Here is a 20,319-nt window from a genome sequence, read left to right on the forward strand (position 1 = left end):
TGGGCAAAAAAACATCAAAAAGCACGCACCATCCACAATCAAATAGATTGTGGTGGCCAGCCACGAAAACCCATGGGTTTTACGAAGATTTGAACAAGGAAGCTGTGGGGCTGAGCAGCCGAAGGGGGTACTTGCCCTTGACCAGCAGGCTGACCACTTGGCAACTTTGGGTGTTGGCCGCATGTGCTGCTGTCCTTGTTGGATGATGTGTGGGAAACCAGTATATAAACTGCAGTTTAGGAAGGAGCAAGATGATGATGAGGAAGGAGCGAAATGGTGGTAAAAAGGAAGGAACAAAGGGTGGTAATGAGGAAGGAGCGTTTAGATGTAAACCGGAGCGGGGCCGGTCGGCATCGGGTGGCTTGCACCGTTTGGCACGGTCCAAACGGCCCGGCACTGGGGCTTGGTCCCCATCTGAAGTGAGGCTGACCAATCAGATCATGTTGCGACCGTGTCAAAGACATCTTGTCCGTGCTCACTGCTACTGCTGTAAGACAGTGGTGTTGTAGTGTGGCCTTCTGAGGCACGACTACCTACCTAGGTAGTTTTGTCCAACAAAGCAAATGCCACCAATTGTTACTGTTGCTGCCATGCTGTCAGGTGTTGTTTGACCAATTCTTTCTTTTGTGTGCCCCCGGCTGGCTTAATCGGATACGTACAGAGCGTAGTGGCTTTTTCTTTTTTTATCCTTCCAGGTTGATTGCTACATACGGTTGCGACGAGAGTACCCGGTGTCGATCGAATTGATTGAATTGATTGATTGATTGATTGCACCTTGACGACCGAACGGCGGCGCTTCTTCACGACGGGATTAGATTCGAGGGAACAGACAGAAGAGCATGAGACGATAGACATCCCCTTTTCCGTTTCAACCCGCGGCGGCCATCAGCGCAACCAAGCGAGCGAGCGAGCGCATCGCAATTCCCACCTACCTACCTCACATACCACCGCGTCCACTTGAACAACTCCCACGATGCGCCTCCTCTCAACAACAACCCCCGTCGTCGTCCTCCTCCCCCTCCTCTCCCTCACCACAGCCTACACCCCCCTCCCCGACTCCCTCCTCTCCTCCATCACGCCCCCGCTTCCAACAGACTTCGACATCCTCCCCTCGCAACCCCTCTCCCTCCTCTCCCCGCTCCTCATCCCCCGTGTCCCCGGAACGCCAGGCCAAATTCGCGCCCAAGAACATTTCATCAAATTCTTTACCAAAAACCTCCCCGAATGGGAGATTAGTTGGCAAAACTCCACCGGGACGACGCCAGTGACGGGGGATAAGCAGGTTCCCTTTCAGAATATAATACTCCGGCGGGAACCACCCTGGACGAAGAAACGTGGGCCGGGGCAGGCGAGCTTGTTGACGCTTGTGGCGCATTATGACAGCAAGATTGAGCCAAAGGGCTTTATCGGGGCGACGGACAGTGCGGGGCCTTGTGCGGTGTTGATGTACACCGCGAGGGAGATTGAGAAGGAGTTGGTCAAGATGTGGGGGGCACAAGATGGGGGGAAGGTTGAGGAGGGGGAGGAAGGGAAGGGGAAGAGGGGGGAGGATGTGGGGGTCCAGATCTTGTTGCTGGATGGGGAGGAGGCTTTTGATAGGTGGACGGATACGGATAGTTTGTATGGGGCTAGGTGAGTACTCTGGGGAGAAGGGGGGATAGGAAAGGGGAATGCTAATAAAATGGGATAGGTCACTGGCGCAACACTGGGAGGCTAACCCCTACCCGGCCATGTCCAAGTTCAAGAACCCGATGAGGCAGATCAGCTTGTTTGTCTTGTTGGATTTGTTGGGGAGTGCTAGTCCGAGGGTGCCGAGTTATTTCCAGTCGACGCACTGGGCGTATCAGAGGATGGCGAGCATTGAGGGGAGGATGAGGCAGATGGGGATATTGAAGACGAGTCCCAAGGAGCCGTTCTTGCCGGATGGGGGGAAGAATTCTACGCAGTTTGAGAGTCAGGGGTTTGTGGGGGATGATCATGTACCGTTCATGGCGAGAGGGGCTCCGGTGCTGCATTTGATTCCTACGCCGTTTCCGAGGGTGTGGCATACGATGGAGGATGATGGGGAGCACTTGGATATTGAGACGTTGAGGGATTGGGCGATGTTGGTGACGGGGTTTGTTTTGGAGTGGATGGATGTTGGGAAGGGGAAGTCATAGGGGAGAAGGAATGAGGTATAACAGGACTCGTGCGGGAGAGGGGTGGTTGTTGTGTATACGTATATATGGCTTTGGGAGGGAGGTTGCAATCAAGACATTCAAGATTTATGCATCTTGGATCCCTATGTTCAGTCTTACGACATGCTCCTCGACATGCTCCTTGGTGTACGGGAGCCGTTCGCCACTTCCCTCGTGTTGCGCAGCTCTTGCCCACAAGCAAGAAAATGAAGACTCTCAAGATTTCCATGCCAGAGAGAAACTGGATATACATATAATTTATGTTTATACAAAAATAACAGCTGGTCTTCTAGAACGCCCTGGGCCTGGCAGATCCGAGTGGGGCAGGCGCATCGTGGGGTGGCGCGGACGGCGGGGCACTGTTGGCCCACGCAGTCAGTCACCCATCAACCCCACCAATTATTGCATGTGCTGGAGCCGCCGCTGTGCCTGAAGTTCCCAAGAGACATGACCTGCCGACAGTGTTTCGTCCGACTTTGAAACAAACACTCAGACTTTTGCTCCATCTCAATCTCGGAGGGGCCCGTTCAAAACTCGACCGTTGCACCACATTCTAGGCAAGAAAGGCCACCCACCACTTCACGACCTTTAGCTCGCTTTAGGTAGCAAACCATCCCTTTGAAGCACTCAGGGGATCAGCCATCACCAACTCCCCGGAATCTAGAAAGCGCGCGTAAGGTTGGGCTTTTTTTCCTCCTTCAAGTTTTCTGCAGAGACGCACAAGGCATCTCTGCAATACCCAAAAACGGCTTCTCACGAGTCTACCCAGTCTCTCACGCCCTCCGAGGCCCAACGCGATCTCCTTCGCAAAACAACCACCGCGGGAAGCATCCTCTTCAACCGCGCTTACACTTCCAACACCCAACCCCCGCCGACTCCGCGCTTCGTCGTTTCCCACCCCGAACGAGCACCACAGTCGAGCTCGCAGAATCAACAAACGGCAAACATGGACGGCAAGAGACAGCACCACAGCTCCTTCCAGCAGCTGGAGAAGCTCGGCGAGGGTACCTATGCGACAGTGAGTCATGCGGCCTTGATATCTGTTTACTTTGTGTGTGGATTGTTCTAAATTTTTCGTTAGGTTTTCAAAGGCCGCAATCGCCAGACGGGCGAATTCGTCGCTCTCAAGGAAATCCATCTCGACTCGGAAGAGGGCACCCCTAGCACGGCTATTAGAGAGATCTCCCTGATGAAGGAGCTGAAGCACGAGAATATTGTCGCACTGCACGATGTGATCCACACGGAAAACAAGCTGATGCTTGTCTTTGAGTACATGGACGGCGATCTCAAAAAATACATGGACAACAACGGCGAGCGTGGGATGCTCAAGCCACATATTGTCAAGTCTTTCATGTGGCAATTGCTGCAGGGCATTCACTTCTGTCACGAGAACCGAGTCCTGCACCGCGATCTCAAGCCACAGAATCTTTTGATCAACAACAAGCTGCAGCTCAAGCTTGGTGATTTCGGCCTGGCTCGTGCCTTTGGCATTCCGGTTAACACCTTCAGTAACGAGGTTGTCACGCTCTGGTACCGCGCCCCGGATGTTTTGTTGGGAAGCAGGACATACAACACCAGCATTGACATCTGGTCAGCTGGCTGCATCATGGCCGAGATGTTTTCTGGCCGACCGCTGTTCCCTGGCACCACTAACGAAGATCAGACGATCAGGATCTTCAGGATCATGGGCACGCCAACGGAGAGGACGTGGCCGGGGCTGTCACAGTTCCCCGAGTATAAGGCGAATTGGCAGATGTATGCGACGCAGCCGTTGCGGAACATCTTGCCTCAGATTGACGAGAAGGGCATCGATCTTCTTCAGCGGATGCTGCAGTTGCGCCCAGAACTGCGCATCTCGGCGGCCGAGGCGTTGAATCATGAGTGGTTCGCCGAGTTTCACCAGCCTGCGCACGCGCAACAACACCACCCTCAACAGCCGATGATGCATCCTCATCGGGGCTACCAGCAGCATACTGTGCCGAGCCAGAATGTCTATGGAAATTACCAAGGTTAGGGGCCGAGGCCGCAATTATACTCGGGTGGTCATGTTATTAGGAAGGCAGGTAGGAGGAAGTAGTTTGGGTAGGAAGGGAAGGTGTTGTGTGTCGACAACGAGCAAGAAGGAGGATTTTTGGGTTCAGTTCTTTCTCAGTTATATCATGTGCCATGATGATAATGAGTGGGAGGGGGGGGGAGGAAATGATATTGGTTTTTTTGTTTCTTCCCCATTCGTATCTTTTATATAGCGTCAAGCGGAGGTAGTAGCAGCAGCATAGATAATCTCACGAGATACCCATATTGTTTTTTGTTCCAGCATCGGTGAGTGATTATGATTGATGGTTGAGTGATATGAATCAGTTCAAGGATCAGGTGCTCCATGGATTTGGTCAGGGCACCCCGCTAAGGCACATCACACCCCGCTAGCGGCTTATCGATAACCTTAATTTGAGTGCAAGTCTCCACTTTTATACGTCGCGCTGCCTTGTGGTGGTGCGCAAGTGGTAGTCACTGCACTTCTAAGGCGCAACTTGGCTTGCTCTTGAACCTTGACTTTTCGACTTTTGCAACAACAACACCAAAGAGCAACCCAACTCAGCGAAGGATTTTTTTTTACTCGGTTGTGTGATGCGCTACCATCTTGCTCCACTCGATTTTTTTTCCATTACGGGGCTTGTTGGGGCTGCTTGATTGATTGATTGATTTGATAAGAGACGACACGACGATGGAGTCGCGCAAAGGTATGCATGCGATGACCCAACCCGACGCGCTAGGGGGGGGGTGGGGGGGAGGGTATCAAGCTGATGATGATGGGAAATAATAGACGAAGAAGCGACAATAAAAGTGGCTTCGATGAACAAGAAGCCCATGACGCCGTTGCGGGGGGGGAAAGGCGGAGGGGGGGTGGATGGGAAGATTAAACTGAAGAAGCCCGGGCCGAGGTTCATCAAGCCGGGGAGTTGGAAGGAGGGGGGGGTTGTGGAGGGTTAGTATCCCCTTTTCGCTCCTTTCGTGCGTTTGGGTGGTGTTGCTGATGGTGTTGGGAGCGACAACAGATGATAAGAAGAAGACAAAAGAAACCACCACCGCCGCCGCCGCCGCGTCGTCCCCCAGCCCCGTGGTCAACCAGCTTGACGAGGCCTCCCGCGAGACGTTTTCTACCGGCCGACCGCTTGATGATGTACCCGAGCTTCAGTCTTGCAAGCACTGCAAGCAGGGGGTTACGAGGATTGCGGCCAAGGAGCATATTGCGCGGTGTTTGAAGATTAAGAAGGAGAAGGCGCAGAGGAAGAAGGAGGCTAGGGAGGCGAGGGAGAGGGCGAAGCAGCAGGAGGAGGCGAGGAAGATTGAGGGGGAGAACGGGGTTGGTGGGGATGATAGTGATGATGATGATGGGGAGGGGGGGAAAGTTGGGGGTGGTGGTGGTGGTGGTGGTGGGACGGCAGGGAAGACGGCGAAGAGGGTTGCCGGGAAGAAGACGGAGGTTGGGGGGAAGAAGAGGAAGGCTGATGGGGAGATGGGGGGGAAGACGAAGAAAAAGAAGGAGGAGCCCAAGGGGAAGGTGGCTAAGCCGAAGGGGCCGGTGGATGTGGAGAGGCAGTGTGGTGTTACGCTTGCTAATGGGCTGCCTTGCGCGAGGAGTTTGACTTGTAAGAGTCATAGTATGAGCGCGAAGAGGGCGGTGCCGGGGAGGAGCTTGCCGTATGACATGTTGTTGTTGGCGTATCAGAAGAAGAATCAGGCCAAGCAGCAGAAGGCGGCGATTGATGCGAATGCGCCTTTGGAGGATGAGGATGATGTGAATGCCGCGGCGGTGGACAGTGATGAGGAGACGGCTGCGGTGATGGCTGCGCTGGCTCATTGGAATCCGCAGCCGGTGGTGCCGCAGCCGGTGTTTACGCCGATTAAGAGGCAGTATCAGCTTTCGAGACTGCATGAGCAGTTGCAGACGGCCACGAATGGTGGGCGGGTCAATATCTTCAAGGTCAGCGGCTTCGGCGCCCAGAGGCTTCCGGATGGGCATCCGGGCCTGTTTGATGCCGAGGATGCCCCGGGGGAGCCTGACATCATCATGGGTGGTACCGACTTTCAACGACGCTCGTCGAGTTTCAGTCTTGCTGGACCACCGCAACGGCGGCCGTCGATGACAGGTCGGGCTTAGAAAGCTCCGCCTGGTATTGCATCGTCGCCTCCACCCCAGTTACCAAGAAACCAGTCAGCGTCTCTCCTTCCCCAGCGACGAGCTAGCCACCCGCTTACAGAAACAGGGTCGAATACTGGCACGATCCGGGGGAGACAGCAGCAGCAGCAACCGGAACCGCAACCGCGATCACAACAGGCATACCCAACACCGGTTCTAAAGTCGGAATCTATACCGAACCTCAACCCACCTCGAGCGAGACCATCGCTGTCTCTGAAAGTGTCGAAGTCTCGGCCAAATACACCCAACTTACCTTCTGTCCCATCTCCCCCCGAACAAGAGATGGGGGTCTTGGTGTCGCGGCCAGGGGAGGCTAGACCTAGGCAGCAGGGATTGCCAACACCGGTTATGCCTTGTCGACCGTCTCCCCTTGAGCAACCTGAGCAGTCTGAGCAACCTGAGCAACCAGAGCAACCTGAGCTACCTGAGCTCCCTGAGCAACCTGAGCAACCCGAGCAAGAGGACCCGCTCGTTGCTCAAGAACGGGCCATTATACTAGGAAGGCCCGCACAACCGGCTACGTCGTCACCCGCGATGCAGTGGGTGCAGGTCCCGGTGGCAAGTAGTCCACAGACGCCTAACCCTCCTCCTACTCCGCGCCTTGGATCGGAGGCGGGTTCACGCCGGGGGTCGATAACAACACAAGGTTCTTCTCCAGTGTTGCCCATGGCTGAACCTCCGGCCAGACCTCAAAAGATTGTCACCTTACAAGTGCCCCCGCAACGAAATCTTCTCCAACAGCAGCAGAAACAGCGGCGAGGCTCTCTTTCATCCCACTTACCTTCGAGTCCAGTAGTGCCGTCTCAGGCAGTTGCAATGGCGCCTCCTGAGCTGAACCCGGAGACAGTTCCGGCATCACCCATCGCACGGCCTGCTTCACGGGCACGACCCACACATATCCAATTACCGCCACAGCAAGTACCCGCAAACTGGGCAGGAGTGCCCCCTCATCTTCGGCTTCCAAGCCAGGTCTTGCCATCGCAACTGAACACACAGTTTGCACCACGCCGCTTCTCTCAATCACACATCGACCCATCCACTAGCCACGCAGCCCATTATCGACTTGCCCAGTTTCGGGCGATGCAGCAACAAGCCGGGTTTGCTCATCAACTAGAGGCTCAGGCAGCTGGTTTTGCAATGGCAGGGCCAGCCCACCCTATGCCTATGATAAGGCGGGCATCAGATGCTCAGCCGCCGGTGTCGCCAGTGTCGAGGACGATGTCGATGCCGTTAGCGATGCCGGGCTTGTCTCCGTCACAGGTGGAGGCGAGGTCGAGGCAGCTGGTGCATGGCGACTTTGTGGGAGGAAACACGGGGGTCGAGTTTATGATGCAGCAGACGCAGGGGTTTGCCGGGTACCCAGGTCACCAGCAGCATTATCAGCAAGAACAACTATTTTTACCACATCAACAGAATCCATTTCAGGGCCAGCAGTAGGAGGAGCTGGACTATGTGATGGGTGCTGGGGGGGTTGAGTCTATGATGCACGGGTTTGTTGTGTACCCTGATCAAGAAGATTCTCGATACCCGCCTTATCGGCGAAACTAATATCATGGCCAAGAATAGGAATACCTGGCTTAGCGGACATATCCTTTTCTGTGTTTTTGCCACAAGGAGGAGTGGCTTTTCGATGTTATATACCCCTTTGCTTTCCTTTTCTTCTTTTCTCAGGGTGATTGTCGTTATCTCGACATTGCTACTATTATATCCATGTTTTTCGGTCGGCATTTTTTTTATACATTTTTCCTACGAAGGTTCCAGGACAGCAATCAATGGGGATGGATATTTTTCTCGGGGTCAAAGAGGGGGGAAGCGAAACGGCGTTTTGGCTTTGATTGTTTACCGTCCTTTCTTTTGCTGGATTTCTGTTTTTTTTTTTTGTTTTACTTCAATTTGTTAGTTTGGGCAAAAAGGCTGGGCCAGCTCTGGATTTGACGCAAGGAATTGATGGTTGCTTGGCTTTGAGTCGTGCTGGATTACCCTATAGAAGGGGATTTGTTTCTTGGGGGAAGTGTTTAATCAGTTGTTTTATTAGAGGAAATGGGGGGGTGTACACTATAGGGTTTGTCATTGCAGGGTGAGAAAGCAGGAATTGATATTTTTGACTGTTTGTGCTTGTGGTGTTGAAAGTGAAGATGTGTGTGTGTGGTGGTTTGACGAGATGTGAGGGGTGATGAAGGGGGTGGAGGGAGGTTAAGGGTGAGTGGAGGTGGTGGTTGGTGGGTGTTAAATGGTGGGCGACTAGGGGTGGGGGACATGAAGATTTGAAAGGGGGCGTGTGGCTCAGTTGGTAGAGCGTTCGCTTAGCATATTTGAGAAAAATAAAAGCTCTCTTATGTGAGAGGTGGAGTTCAAACGGGTATGCGAAAGGTCCTGGGTTCGATTCCCAGCTCGTCCATGATCCACTATGATGGTGATTCTTTTGCTAGGTCTGGCTGGTTTATCGTTTTGGGGGAAAAGATGGTGGAATTGGCTGTGATATGGGGAATGGTGGCGGCGTTGGTGGTCGGATGTTTTGAACATTCTTTTGATGTGGGAAGAGGTCTAAGTGTTGGTTTTTGGTGCTAGTGTTTCTCTGACCATTTATCTAGCCAAAAAAAAAAAAAAAAAAAAAAAAAGACTCTTGGATGGGCAAGGGGTGAGTTGATAACTGGCCTTAGTTTCTTGTCATCTAGCATCGTCGAGATTGTGTACTTTATCCGTTAAGGGGAGATAGTCCCACGATAGACCAGGACAATGATACTTTGTCGTTGTGGACTTTTATAGCTATATTGAGTCGACTTGGAATCAGACTGCCAGACGCTTCATAGACGAGAAATCGAAAGAAAGAAGGACTGGGGCTATCTATCCAATTCCTTGACGCCTACCTAGATATGTAGATGATACCAAGATAGCTCCAACCGATCACTTCTACCACCTGCCCTCCACCCACGCCGCCTCTCCCCTACTACGTAGGCACATCCGTCATCCCCTCACATCAAAAGTGGCTACCTTACCTTCGGAGCATACTACCGTGTTAATACAGCCCACCACGGAACAAGGAGCACCGGGACGGTTTCCGTTAGGCCAGTCGCTTCCCCGCGGTAGATGGTTCCACAGGATACACAGCTAGAGACGATTCTGCACCCTGCTGCTTGTACGAGGACGAGTGGAATCTCCTAGAGAGGGTGTTTCGATCTCTCGGTCCTTCGACTCAACGATGGAGGAAGGCGACCAAGCTCGCGAGCGGGCGCAGCGAAAGCGTCCAAGTCCGAGGGTATGTAGAGGACCGGACCGGGGCCGAATTAGTTGAGTAGTGATTGCAGATTGCTGGGCGTTGAAAGATTGGGGGACTGGGGTAGGAGGTTGGGTATGTTCTGTTCACTGCTAATCGTGAAATAAAGATCGTGTGGAAGCGGTGGATGGGATTGCTGTTGGGTTGGCTGTTGAAAAGTTGTGTGATGGGGATGTGGTCTAGGAGCGAAGTATGCTCGTGACCTCGAGGTCCTTTGTTGTGATGGGGGAGTGTTGTTTTGTAAGAGGGGAGGTATTGTAAGGGTCAGTATGTAGCTAAGAGGTAGTTGGGGGTGGGGGTGAACTTGGGTGGGAGATAGGTAGTGGGCGACTCTGGCTACCATCATAGGGCTCAAGACGGATCGTGATGAAAAATATCAATAGGAAGATAATAGTGTCTGAGAATGGACTTGATATTGAATGGGAAAGTCTTTGGGGTTTTGTTGTTGCCAAAGGTCTGACTATATTTCGAGTGCTAGACCTTCCCTTGAACTATAGTTATTATACGTGTCATTTTAGTTGATAAGAATTTGAATGACGGTAAAAGATCTCTCAGCTTTCGTTTCTTTAGTCCTCTGCATCTCTTATAGATATACTAAGCTTATGCCCTTTAATCTGGACCCCTCTTCAACCAGTCTACAGCTAGTCCACTGGAACGGTAAAAGAGAACATATGTGGTCACGATTCGGGTAATCCAGCCCATTAAGATAATCTCCTCCGACTTTTCCATCAATAATACGAACGGACAATCCGTTACCACTTTCCGCGGCGTCTTAACCAAAATAGAGCCAGCCACAATAGATAAGATTTAAATCATATATAACTTACTCTTATTTCTATCCTAATTAAGAAGATGTCTACTACCTTTTTGCGATTAAGGATAGAGACGCTGGTTTAACCTATCCCAAATCCAATCACTATCGTTATCCCGTTCTTAGGACTCCTATACAAGATCGGGTTTGCTATCTGTTCCCCGTTATTCAGTCTTACAGGGATCTCTTGTTCATCTTGACTACCTGGAAGAAGGTTACATCTCGTGACGTACCTTAGAGGCCGATGAGATTGCCTGAAACCCTCTGACGCTTTCCCTCATGAGCAGTGAACTCAAGGTCAGAAAATGGAGTAAAGCAGAATTCAAACAAGAACTCCTTACAGCCCCAAACTGATTAAAGAGAGAATCTATCACCCTCTCTTTGAGGTCCTGGTCCTATGCGAACCAATATCTCATGACGCGAGGGATCATGGGCTGAACAGGAGACTCATATGCATGAAGATTCTCTTGGAACCTGGCCCGGCCAGGCGCAGAGGCTCTAGACTGCTAGATGTTGTTCGCCGGAAAGAGAAAAGATAGCATCCACCAAGAAATCTCTGAGCCGTCACAATCGTATAAAATAAGCGGGGATTAACTAGAGGGGTATTGTATGAAGAACTGCCATCGGTAAGGATATAATGTTTTAAATGTTACTTCTTGGGAGTTGGTGATATCTGTGTGTATAGTGGAAGCTGAATAGGAGATAGTGGTGTTGCTGGCGACTGCCGCATCAACTTTTGAGCAATCCCCGTCTATAACAGCTCCTTTGTTAAACGGTTGGTCGCTCTCCAAGACAGGCCTGAGGACGATGTTTCTCTGGAGGTCGTAAGTGACAGTAGGGAGACTGTCGCATTTTTGTAGGGATGACGGTGGAATTGGTGAATATCTCAATAAAGTCTTCTCAACTTCCACATCGAAAAGCTTCCAAAAGATCGATTCGTTAGCTGTCCAAATACTTTCAGAAACCCCAATATAAGCATGTGAGAAGATGCAACGGATTTCGGGCAACAGACCGATTTCAAAATCCATCTTATCTCACAAAAGGATCCTTTAAGCTTTGAAACTTACCGTACCTGCATCCTCTCATACATATAACATGTGAAATCCACGATTGGGTGTCGCAAAAATCGTTGATCACCAACCCTCATGTACCCCACAACCGAACAAACCAAGGGGGGGGGGGGGTCCAGCACGCTAAGAAGCGGGATGACGTCGTTGGTTCAAACACTCCGAGCTCCCCCCCCTCCCCCACAAACATGCATGGCCGATGCGTTCATGTCCATTGCAACGGGAAAAGAGCATGCATGTTACCGAGGTTCACGATAGTTTTGTCCTGTACCTATATGAATTGACAAGGACCATCCAATCTTTCCGTTTCCTCCCCCAATTTACTTGCTCCCTTCTGATCTTTCTATCACCTCCCACTTGTCGCCTTGTCTGTCCCATTATTTTACACTCACAGAATGCCACGAGCATCCAAACTCCTCCCCTCCCTAGGCCACGCCTCCTCCGGCGCGGCCGGCACAGTAATCTCCACCCTCCTCACCTACCCCCTCGACCTAGTCAACACCCGCCTCAAAGTCCAGCGCCAGCTCCGCCTCGACGACTCCCTCTCCGAAGACGAGTGTTACCGCTCCGTCTTTGACGCCTTTGTCAAGATCTACGACACCGAAGGCGGGATCCCGGCATTCTTTGCCGGTTTGAGCGCCGATGTTCTCAAATCAGCGGCGGATTCGTTTCTGTTCTTTTTGTTTTATACCGTAAGTCCCCCCACCCCCAACCATTTATAATAGTAGGGAAATGCTGACAGAGGTTGGGATAGTGGTTCCGCGCGCGACGCCTCGTAGGCCGACATCCGGATCTGCCATATCTAAGAGTTGTCGAGGAGCTGGCGGTGGGAGCTGCAGCGGGGGCTTGCGCAAAGTTGTTCACCACCCCGGTGAGCAACGTTGTCACACGGAGGCAGACGGCGTCGTTGCTAGATAGGTCGCCGCCTTCCTCACCTACACGGAAACAACAAACGCAAAAAGGGTTTTGGGAGGTGCTAAGGGAGATTCAGGCTGAGAAGGGGGGTGTTCTTGGACTGTGGGCTGGATATTCAGCATCTTTGGTCTTGACGCTCAACCCAAGCTTGACATTCTTCTTGCAGGCGATATTGAAGAGGGTGTTGGTCGACAGAAAGAAGTGGGACGATCCGGGGAGCGGGATCACCTTTTTGCTGGCGGCGATGAGCAAAGTTGGCGCTACTGCTGTTACCTACCCGTTTCAGATTGGAAAGGCGAGGCTGCAGATGGGGCATAAGAGTAGTAAGGGTGAGGGTGAAAAGGAGAAGAGGGGTGGGATCTTTAATACTGTGGCGAGGATACGAAGGGAGGAGGGGGTCAGGGCGTTGTATGATGGGATTGGAGGCGAGTTGTTGAAGGGTTTCTTTAACCACGGGACGACAATGCTGACAAAGGATGTGGTGCATGGGGTTATTATTAAGCTGTATTACATCGTGGCTGGGTTCTTGGTGCAATGGCCTGCTTTAAAGAGGATATTGGTGGGGAGGATGAGGAAGAGAAATGAGAAAGGGGGCTGGCAACTGGTTGGGAGGGGAGTGCTGGCGGATCTGGTAAAAGGCGGGAGGATTGGGGCATCAATGATGAGGTGACGCCGATTATGAAATGCATTGATTGTTATATAGAAGAATATTGGGTATTTGCGGGCGTTCCGGATAAAACATCTACACGGTAAAAGTTACAGTGTCCTTTTTGACCGTGTTGGCTCCTCCCGCAGAAAAGCCAGTACCTTCTCTGCGTAGCTCGACGAGGCCGGGCCGTACTTTTTCTTTCTCTTTGCCCTCCTTCTCTTTCTTGCTGGGTTTGAACTCTGTCAGGTTAGCTTCACAGACATAACACAAGACCGGTTCTGATGACTTGGAGGAGGAAGGCTTCATGAACTGGTCGACGCAGCTCTTGCAAAGGACGTGGCCGCATGGCTTTGCGAGAGTGGCTCTGGATGAGTTGGTCAGGCCCTTTTTACAGGCGGGACATATTCTTGTTGTCTTTTTGGTGGAGGAGTCGGTTTCTTCGGTGAAGTGGACTGTTACGAGAGTGTGGAGGGAGTAAGAGTGGGGGTTGTCTTGTGAGCTCGAGGGACAAGTTGGTTGGGATTTGGTCTTCCTCTTAACTTCGTGGAGGGTGTTGTTTTTGTTGGAGGAGGGCGTTACGAATGGGGACCAGAAGGAGGGCAGTGTTGGTTTTGCGGCCTGATTTGATGTTAGCTATTTATCCAGTTGAAACATATGCCGTGAAGGTGGCCGTACCTTTTCACTGTCAATCGCCTTTCTTGCCTTGGCTCTTTCCTCGGATGCAATACGTGCTAATTCATCCTCGTCAAGGGCAAACTTGCGTTTCTCGCCCGTTTTCGCAGTAGGATCAGGTGTCCCGTTTGATTCCGATGGTGTTGCCTCAGGTGGCGGTTTTTCCATTGGTGTTGATGTTGACGTCGACGACTTCCTTCCATCGGCTCGAGCAGCAGGCTTGAGACTCAGCCCGGCCTGTGTCAACTCAAACTCCCGAATTGCCCTCGCCTCGGCTTCGGCATCGGCACGCGCCTGCTCCTCCAGAGCCTCCTTGTCTTCCTGTTCACGGGCCTTTTCATTGCGTTTGATTTCTTTCTTTTGGGCGAGGATGTTGCTCAGGGCGCATTCGCGGCAGAATAAGTCGCCGTTGGTGCATGCGACTGGATCGATGGCGGGCTCTAGACATAGCCAGCAGGAAGCAAACGGGAGGAAGGAGTCGCGGCCGAGACGGGCGGTGGAATCACCCCAGGCCGCGCGAGCCATGGCCCGCTCGTGGGAGGTGAAGATTGGGCGGGTGGTGTTTCTTTTGCCTGGAGGGTTAGCTTGCATGGCTGTATCTCAAATAAAATGTATGACTTACTGTGTGCCATATTTGCGCGTGTCGATATCAACTGCTGAGATCTCAATGTTGGGAAGAAGTCTCAACCAGCAACAGAGCTGCTGTCAAAATAAATGTGGGTCGATTTCAATCCTGGGGAAGCTTGGCATTAAACCCCCCCTTGTCCTTTTACCAGGGGAGGCGACAGGGCACATGCTAAAATCGGCGCGGGTCGCGTTCTTTTCTGTTGCGGGCCGTGATTTTGAACTTTGTCTCCATCTTTCCGATCGCTCTGAAGAGAGAAGGGTGTGTGTGTGTGTGTGGGCCCTCCTCGTGGTGGGCGACTGACAAACCTGCTGAAGAGAAACTCGAAGCTTTTTGTTGGTCCTGCGCCGTTTCTTGCTTTTTTGCCCATCACATCACTCACACCTCGTCCTCTTTTACGGTCGGGTCTCTTCACGATTCCCATATCTTATATCTTTGCTCTCTCTTTTTTTCCCACTTTCCTCCCCCTCGGCAATGCAATAGACCACCAGTTTCGCTGCTCTTTTTCTCGGGGGCCTCAACAAAAATCTCTAACTCCTTCCTGTTTTTAACCGTCACAGTGTTACATCGGGCAACAAACCATCCGGCCGTTTTGTCTCCCTCTTAACTTATAAACTCACCTCACCCACAGATATATCTCACTTACACATCGCCATTGGTAATACAACATTGAATTTTAATATCCCCCCGAGTATCGTAAAACTCAAATGTCAGAACAACAATCCCAAGAACTCCGCGAAATGTCGCCGTCGCGGCCGCCGGCACAGATGCCGAGCCTGTCGATGCGCGTAAAGTCGTCGATGATTATGGGGATCACGGGACTGATCTCGCGCTGCTTCCTGCACGGGTTCAACACGGTAGAGACGCACGGGCTGGCTCAGTTCAGGGAGCTGTTGGACAGCCGGGCTGATCCGGAGAAGAGGGAGAGGGGATTGTTAACTGGTATTTTCTCACCCAGTTTATCCTCTGCTGTATTAATATATTTTATACTGTAATACCAAAGTCCGCTGACTTGTATGTGGTTTTTAGTTTCCAACCATGTCAGCGTGTGAGTGATGATCTTCAAATGCTGTGATACAAGATGAGGTTGAAACTCATGATTAATTCAGTCTTGACGACCCCATGGTATGGGGTTTGCTGCCTCTTTATTACGCCTTCAACCCAAACAACCTCCGTTGGACATTAGGGGCGCATGACATCTGCTTCAAGAACCAGTTTGATCCCCCCTCCCCAATATCCCCCCTTGTATCTCACTAACCCTTTGTCCTAGACTCTTCTCCTCCTTCTTCACCCACGGCCAAGTCCTCCCCTGCCACCGATCAAAACACTCCCCCCACGGCGGCCTCTTCCAACCCTGCATGACGCAAGCCATCCGCCTCCTCTCCCACCCGTCCCCCTCCCCTCCCGCATCACCCTACTACACCACCACCGGCACCGACTCGATTCTCTCCCCGCTAACGCACCCCCAACACCGCCGGTACAGCTGGGTGCACGTCTTCCCCGAGGGGCTGGTCCATCAACACCCCGATGTTGATTTGCGGTACTTCAAGTGGGGCGTCGCGAGGCTCATCCTGGAGTCTGAACCAAGCCCGGATATCGTCCCCATGTTTATCGACGGAACGCAAAAGTGCATGGCGGAGGACAGGGGGTTTCCAAAGTTTTTGCCGAGGGTGGGCAAGACGGTGAGGGTTACTTTTGGGGGGGTGCTGGACTATGAGGCGACGTTTGGGGACTTGAAGGCGAGGTGGGATGAGCTTGTCAGGAGGGAGACTAAGAAGGGGAATACGACGAAAACGGTGGGGTGGTTGTGGAAGACAGCTGTGATTGAACAGACAGATGATGGGGATGGGGATGGGCAACGACAGGTGGGCGAGTTGACGAGTGAGGAGTTACGCAACGGCAGAGAGGCGAGGGAGATCAGGATTGAGGTTGCGAGGAGGATGAGGGGGGAGATTTTGCGGTTGAGGAGCGAGAGGGGGGTTTACAAGGAGAGCGAGGAGAGTTTTGGGAGGGCGGAGACGTGGAGGGTGGATAAGGGGGAGGAGGGGAAGAAGTATAGGAGCCGGGTTGATGGGAGTCAGATTAATCAGGATTAGGAGACTTGAGGAAAAGAATTTGGGATTGGAATTTGGGGGTGGGTGGTGTTTACCGGCTTGTTGTGTATATATTTTTGTTTTACTTCGCGTGGTGTTTGGGAAAGATAAAAAAGCGGGAGAGAGGATGGCTAGAGATAAATTTGGGAGGGCAGCGAACGAATTGTACCATGAAGAATTTCTTTCAAGTGTATTTTGCTTTTGGTTGGGAATGTGTGAGGTGTTGGTATGATCGTGAGATGATCGAGTCGCTCTGCGGACAACGGCAACGACCTAATCTTGAAAGTCTTGCTTGTTGGCAGGTGCAGAACAACACAGCACTTCTGAGAAGATGTCGCATCTCGCCAGGGTATGACAGGTGTTTTATGGAGACATTGTTTCCAAAGTAGAGGAAGAAAAGCAAAAAGCTCACCGGCCAACCTTGAGGGTGGCCAGCTACGAAAACCCTACGAATCGAAGTCGGGGCTATCAGTTGCAAGCCCCCGGCTGGGGGGCGGTAACAGCAGCTCTTACAACTTGACCATTTGTCCTGACCACAGAGTCAGTGGCGCCCTAACCAAGATGCTCGAGCTGCTGTTGGAAGGTGGGTGGTTGACCTTATATAGAAACCGTCGTTCTGTTCTGGGAAGGTGCAGACATCAGCATAGGGAAGGAGCGAGCAGGGATGGGTGGTCCATGCTTGAGTGCTAGAGGTGGACAGGAGATGATGAGCCTGTGGTTTGCTTTTGCTCATCACACATCACGGTCACGGCCAAGGTCTTTGGATTTCAGGTAGTGAAGAGAATATTTTCGATTTCATCTTCAGATATCCTGAAAGATTCAACTCCGAGGCAGTGGTACTCTTTTAAGCAGAGTATTAACACACTTTGGTGACCTCATATACAACCCAGTTCTCATGGATATCCCTCCTCCTTGATCCAAACAGGCGACCCCCTTTCTGGTGACCCCTCCGGCTCAATAGTCTTGGCCAGCATACCCGACAACACCTTCGACTGGTACATCCCCATCTTGGCCCATATCGTCTCCAGTATCCCCATCGCCCACGTTCGGTAATGCCTCGGTATCCCCGGCGCCACTCCCGCGACTTTGATCTCGAATAATAACGTCGGTATTCCTGCAATACCAATCACTGCGCCGCCTTGCGTTTTGTCAAAGTGTTCGAGGTGTTCAGGTTGGAGGTTTGGATGCCGGTAGTGTGTTGGGATGGAGATGAGTGTGTCCCTCACAAGACGGACAAGGCAGTCCTGTATTTGCTGTATTTTCTTGTCGGATATAAGAGACGAGCTGCTGCTCGGGAAGCGCTGGACGCTTTCGATGAGGAGCTGGCTGAGCATAATTCTCGCCCAGCGGTAATGATTCCATATCCGGGCAAAGTACATGTCGGTGTAGATGTGATAACGGCCCTCAAAGACCGCATCTGGTGGGAAGAAGTTGTCGCTGACTTGCTCTTCGATGACGGTCCATGGTCCGTCCTGGCGATCCTCCCAGGCGCCAAACTGCGCGTCTAGAGCAAGAGCTGTGCCGATCATGTCGGTGGTGGCTTGCTGTCCGTCGATAAAGTGTTGGCTTCGTACATAGCCTGATAGCTTGACGAACTCTACCACAGGGAAGATAAGTTCGGTCGATGGTATCTCCTTTGGTGTGGCCATGTTGGCGCCCATGGAAAGCCATTGTTGGAATGGTGGGGGTAGGCCTCCTTCGCCGGTTTGTGGCTCTGGTCGGGAGGGGATCATGTTGTTTGGTTCTGGTGACGTGTACTGGAAGGCGCCCTGGGTCGACGCTATCATGGAAAAGCACAGCTGGAGGAGCCCGCGGAGACCTTCAGATTGCGATTGGTGAAAGGGCAAAAAGCTTGTTAGAATGGCAGCACCGCCCATGATATGAGTTCGCGCTCCAGGGGCTGGCTTCTCGTCTCTTCCGCGAACAACCTTGATTCGGCGTTAGCAGAAACCAGCATTCAAAACTGAGGTACGGTACTCACCTCGTACATGGCCATCATGACTACAGCTCGGAGGATGACATCGAGGTCAAGCTCCGGAACATGCCTGGCCATGATGGAGGACGAAATATTGTGCAACGCACGCCCATAGTGTTGTTTCGATAACGTACTCAATTTCTTGTCGCCGTTAATGTTGGACAAGCTGGCCAGCCCAACGGCTGCCATGATATCTCGCGTTACTGCTGAGTGGACCCATGGCCTTCCTTGAAGCTCCTGCCCGACCTTTGGCTCATCTGGAAGTCCAATCACATAATGCTCAATGTAAAACTGAATAGCCCTGTCGACGGCATTGATGGATATCTCCATGGGCACTCTGTACCCCAGTTCGGGGGCTTCTCGTTTGAAGGTGATCGCCGATGATGCCGATTGTGGTGATTGGGAGGCTGCCAGCCGACGTCGTATACTAATTGGAGATGCTGTTGATGTCGACGTTGGCGAGGTGGCCGAGGAAGATGAAGATGTTGATGGCGTTGGCGAAGATCCTGATCCTTCTCCCTGTTCGGATGTATCCGGCACACCCCACTGCTGGTGTGCTCTTTTTATGACTTTGCTGCTCTCATCCCGGAACATCAACGAGAGCTGGTCTCGGTACCCGGGACACGGCTTACCCACCCGGATGCATTGCGCACACTGAGGGCGGACTTTGTCGCACTGCGAGGCACCACATGTCCGTCAGCACAAGATCCAGAACCCTTCCACCGGTACACTGATCTTCGATCCTTTGACACGACACAGATCTGACAGATGACAGACCACCAGGGGAGCCCGCAGGCAGGTATCTATAGCGGGAACACGACCCGAAGCTCTGGGCCACACGGGCGGCTGCGGATTGGGCCGGGCCCTGCCTGGTAGTGTCTGGCATATGTAGTCTGATGTCAGGGCATGGGGCTTAATACGTAAAAACTCACCTTGATGCGTCTCGTTCGACAGTTCTGGCAGCCCTGTGATGCTTTTCCACAGTAAACCATGGTTGGTTTCGGTGTTCTCGTAAACAAAGGCCAGAATGGGTATTCAACTCGCCGCCCGCATCCCCGCCCTCGCGCTCAGTTTTGCTGCGTTACTCCAGATATTGGCGGGGACTCGCCGGTAGTTAACCGAGCAGGGAAACCACTTCGTCGATAGGGGGGAGATGGCGGACAAATGGCGGTCACTCTTCGGGAGCTTCCATCAGGCAGGTCGCATTCGCTTCGCAACGGCGTGCGCATGCTATGCTATGCAGCAGCGTGATACGGCATCACTGCTGGTGGCAAGAAGACGGCAGAGTACGGTATGATATAGGGTGATTAGTAATAAATAATGGGGAGTTAATTGCTCAAGGGCCAGAAGTGAGCTGAGGGCTTGGGACTTGTTCCTAAGAAACGGGAGCCTCGGTCTCTTGTACCCTGAGAGACGTGAACACAAGGACAGCTTGGCATAAAAAAGGCCAACGAGAGATGATCCGCGATCGGCACCCGCTTGTGATGTGATATGATATCAAAAAAATAAGAGAGAACGTAGGGGGCTCGGTGGTGAAATTGAAGCAGATGGGGAGCTGCCTGGCCAGATGGCAGATGGCTGATGGACCCCGGAAATAACGGCCAATTACCCACAGCTCTAAAAGCTCCGGCGATTCAAAGCTGAAGCAAGTGAGGTGGGAAGCTGCCAGCATTTCAGTGGGCATCGTGGAAACTATAGCGCCGTTGGGATCTCGCGTGCTTCCGCCAGGTTCCCCGCCATTCCTATCCGAGTAGCTGTGACTTGTCGCTAGCCACGACTGCGACTCTGGCGCAGGTATCCGGAACACCCGCTGCTCTGCCGGGGGTCAATTAAACCGGCCGATGCGCCGATTGTCAATGCGCT

At 52.3% G+C, this 20,319-nt stretch overlaps 8 protein-coding genes and 1 non-coding gene across 9 annotated transcripts; 6 read left to right on the forward strand and 3 right to left on the reverse strand.

Moving 5' to 3' along the window:
- Window positions 1-544: 544 nt before the first annotated feature.
- Window positions 545-2,159, forward strand: QC762_707030 (uncharacterized protein; the record flags this gene model as incomplete). The annotated part of the gene is made up of 2 exons (XM_062893548.1): window positions 545-1,632; window positions 1,691-2,159. Exons 1-2 carry the CDS (start codon window positions 974-976, stop codon window positions 2,157-2,159), a joined length of 1,128 nt encoding a protein of 375 aa, XP_062739366.1. The 5' UTR covers window positions 545-973.
- Window positions 2,160-2,455: 296 nt separating this feature from the next.
- On the forward strand, window positions 2,456-4,489 carry PHO85 (negative regulator of the PHO system). Its single transcript, XM_062893549.1, has 2 exons — window positions 2,456-3,195; window positions 3,259-4,489. The coding sequence occupies exons 1-2, from the start codon at window positions 3,124-3,126 to the stop codon at window positions 4,189-4,191; spliced, it is 1,005 nt and encodes a 334-aa protein (XP_062739367.1). The 5' UTR covers window positions 2,456-3,123; the 3' UTR covers window positions 4,192-4,489.
- A 215-nt stretch (window positions 4,490-4,704) lies between these two features.
- sgf73 (SAGA complex subunit Sgf73) lies at window positions 4,705-8,536 on the forward strand. The gene is made up of 4 exons (XM_062893550.1): window positions 4,705-4,915; window positions 4,999-5,160; window positions 5,231-6,280; window positions 6,341-8,536. The coding sequence occupies exons 1-4, from the start codon at window positions 4,900-4,902 to the stop codon at window positions 7,810-7,812; spliced, it is 2,700 nt and encodes an 899-aa protein (XP_062739368.1). The 5' UTR covers window positions 4,705-4,899; the 3' UTR covers window positions 7,813-8,536.
- A 111-nt stretch (window positions 8,537-8,647) lies between these two features.
- Window positions 8,648-8,773, forward strand: QC762_0109550. The gene has a single exon. It is a non-coding gene; the product is annotated as a tRNA-Ala (tRNA).
- Window positions 8,774-10,576: 1,803 nt separating this feature from the next.
- Window positions 10,577-11,742, reverse strand: QC762_707060 (uncharacterized protein; the record flags this gene model as incomplete). Its single annotated transcript, XM_062893551.1, has 2 exons — window positions 10,577-11,380; window positions 11,716-11,742. The coding sequence occupies 2 exons, from the start codon at window positions 11,740-11,742 to the stop codon at window positions 11,051-11,053; spliced, it is 357 nt and encodes a 118-aa protein (XP_062739369.1). The 3' UTR covers window positions 10,577-11,050.
- On the forward strand, window positions 11,644-13,603 carry QC762_707070 (uncharacterized protein). Its single transcript, XM_062893552.1, has 2 exons — window positions 11,644-12,219; window positions 12,282-13,603. The coding sequence occupies exons 1-2, from the start codon at window positions 11,923-11,925 to the stop codon at window positions 13,110-13,112; spliced, it is 1,128 nt and encodes a 375-aa protein (XP_062739370.1). The 5' UTR covers window positions 11,644-11,922; the 3' UTR covers window positions 13,113-13,603.
- Window positions 13,119-14,645, reverse strand: QC762_707080 (uncharacterized protein). Its single transcript, XM_062893553.1, has 3 exons — window positions 14,386-14,645; window positions 13,767-14,335; window positions 13,119-13,709 (listed from the first exon to the last, which is right to left on the reverse strand). Exons 1-3 carry the CDS (start codon window positions 14,393-14,395, stop codon window positions 13,185-13,187), a joined length of 1,104 nt encoding a protein of 367 aa, XP_062739371.1. The 5' UTR covers window positions 14,396-14,645; the 3' UTR covers window positions 13,119-13,184.
- On the forward strand, window positions 14,583-16,659 carry TAZ1 (Lyso-phosphatidylcholine acyltransferase). The gene is made up of 4 exons (XM_062893554.1): window positions 14,583-15,330; window positions 15,418-15,436; window positions 15,498-15,602; window positions 15,659-16,659. The coding sequence occupies exons 1-4, from the start codon at window positions 15,096-15,098 to the stop codon at window positions 16,482-16,484; spliced, it is 1,185 nt and encodes a 394-aa protein (XP_062739372.1). The 5' UTR covers window positions 14,583-15,095; the 3' UTR covers window positions 16,485-16,659.
- Window positions 16,660-17,256: 597 nt separating this feature from the next.
- QC762_707100 (uncharacterized protein) lies at window positions 17,257-20,258 on the reverse strand. The gene is made up of 3 exons (XM_062893555.1): window positions 19,389-20,258; window positions 18,463-19,131; window positions 17,257-18,409 (listed from the first exon to the last, which is right to left on the reverse strand). Exons 1-3 carry the CDS (start codon window positions 19,446-19,448, stop codon window positions 17,375-17,377), a joined length of 1,764 nt encoding a protein of 587 aa, XP_062739373.1. The 5' UTR covers window positions 19,449-20,258; the 3' UTR covers window positions 17,257-17,374.
- Window positions 20,259-20,319: the final 61 nt, after the last annotated feature.

The sequence above is a fragment of the Podospora pseudocomata genome, chromosome 7 (assembly GCF_035222375.1).
Source record: "Podospora pseudocomata strain CBS 415.72m chromosome 7, whole genome shotgun sequence".
NCBI lineage: Eukaryota > Fungi > Ascomycota > Sordariomycetes > Sordariales > Podosporaceae > Podospora > Podospora pseudocomata.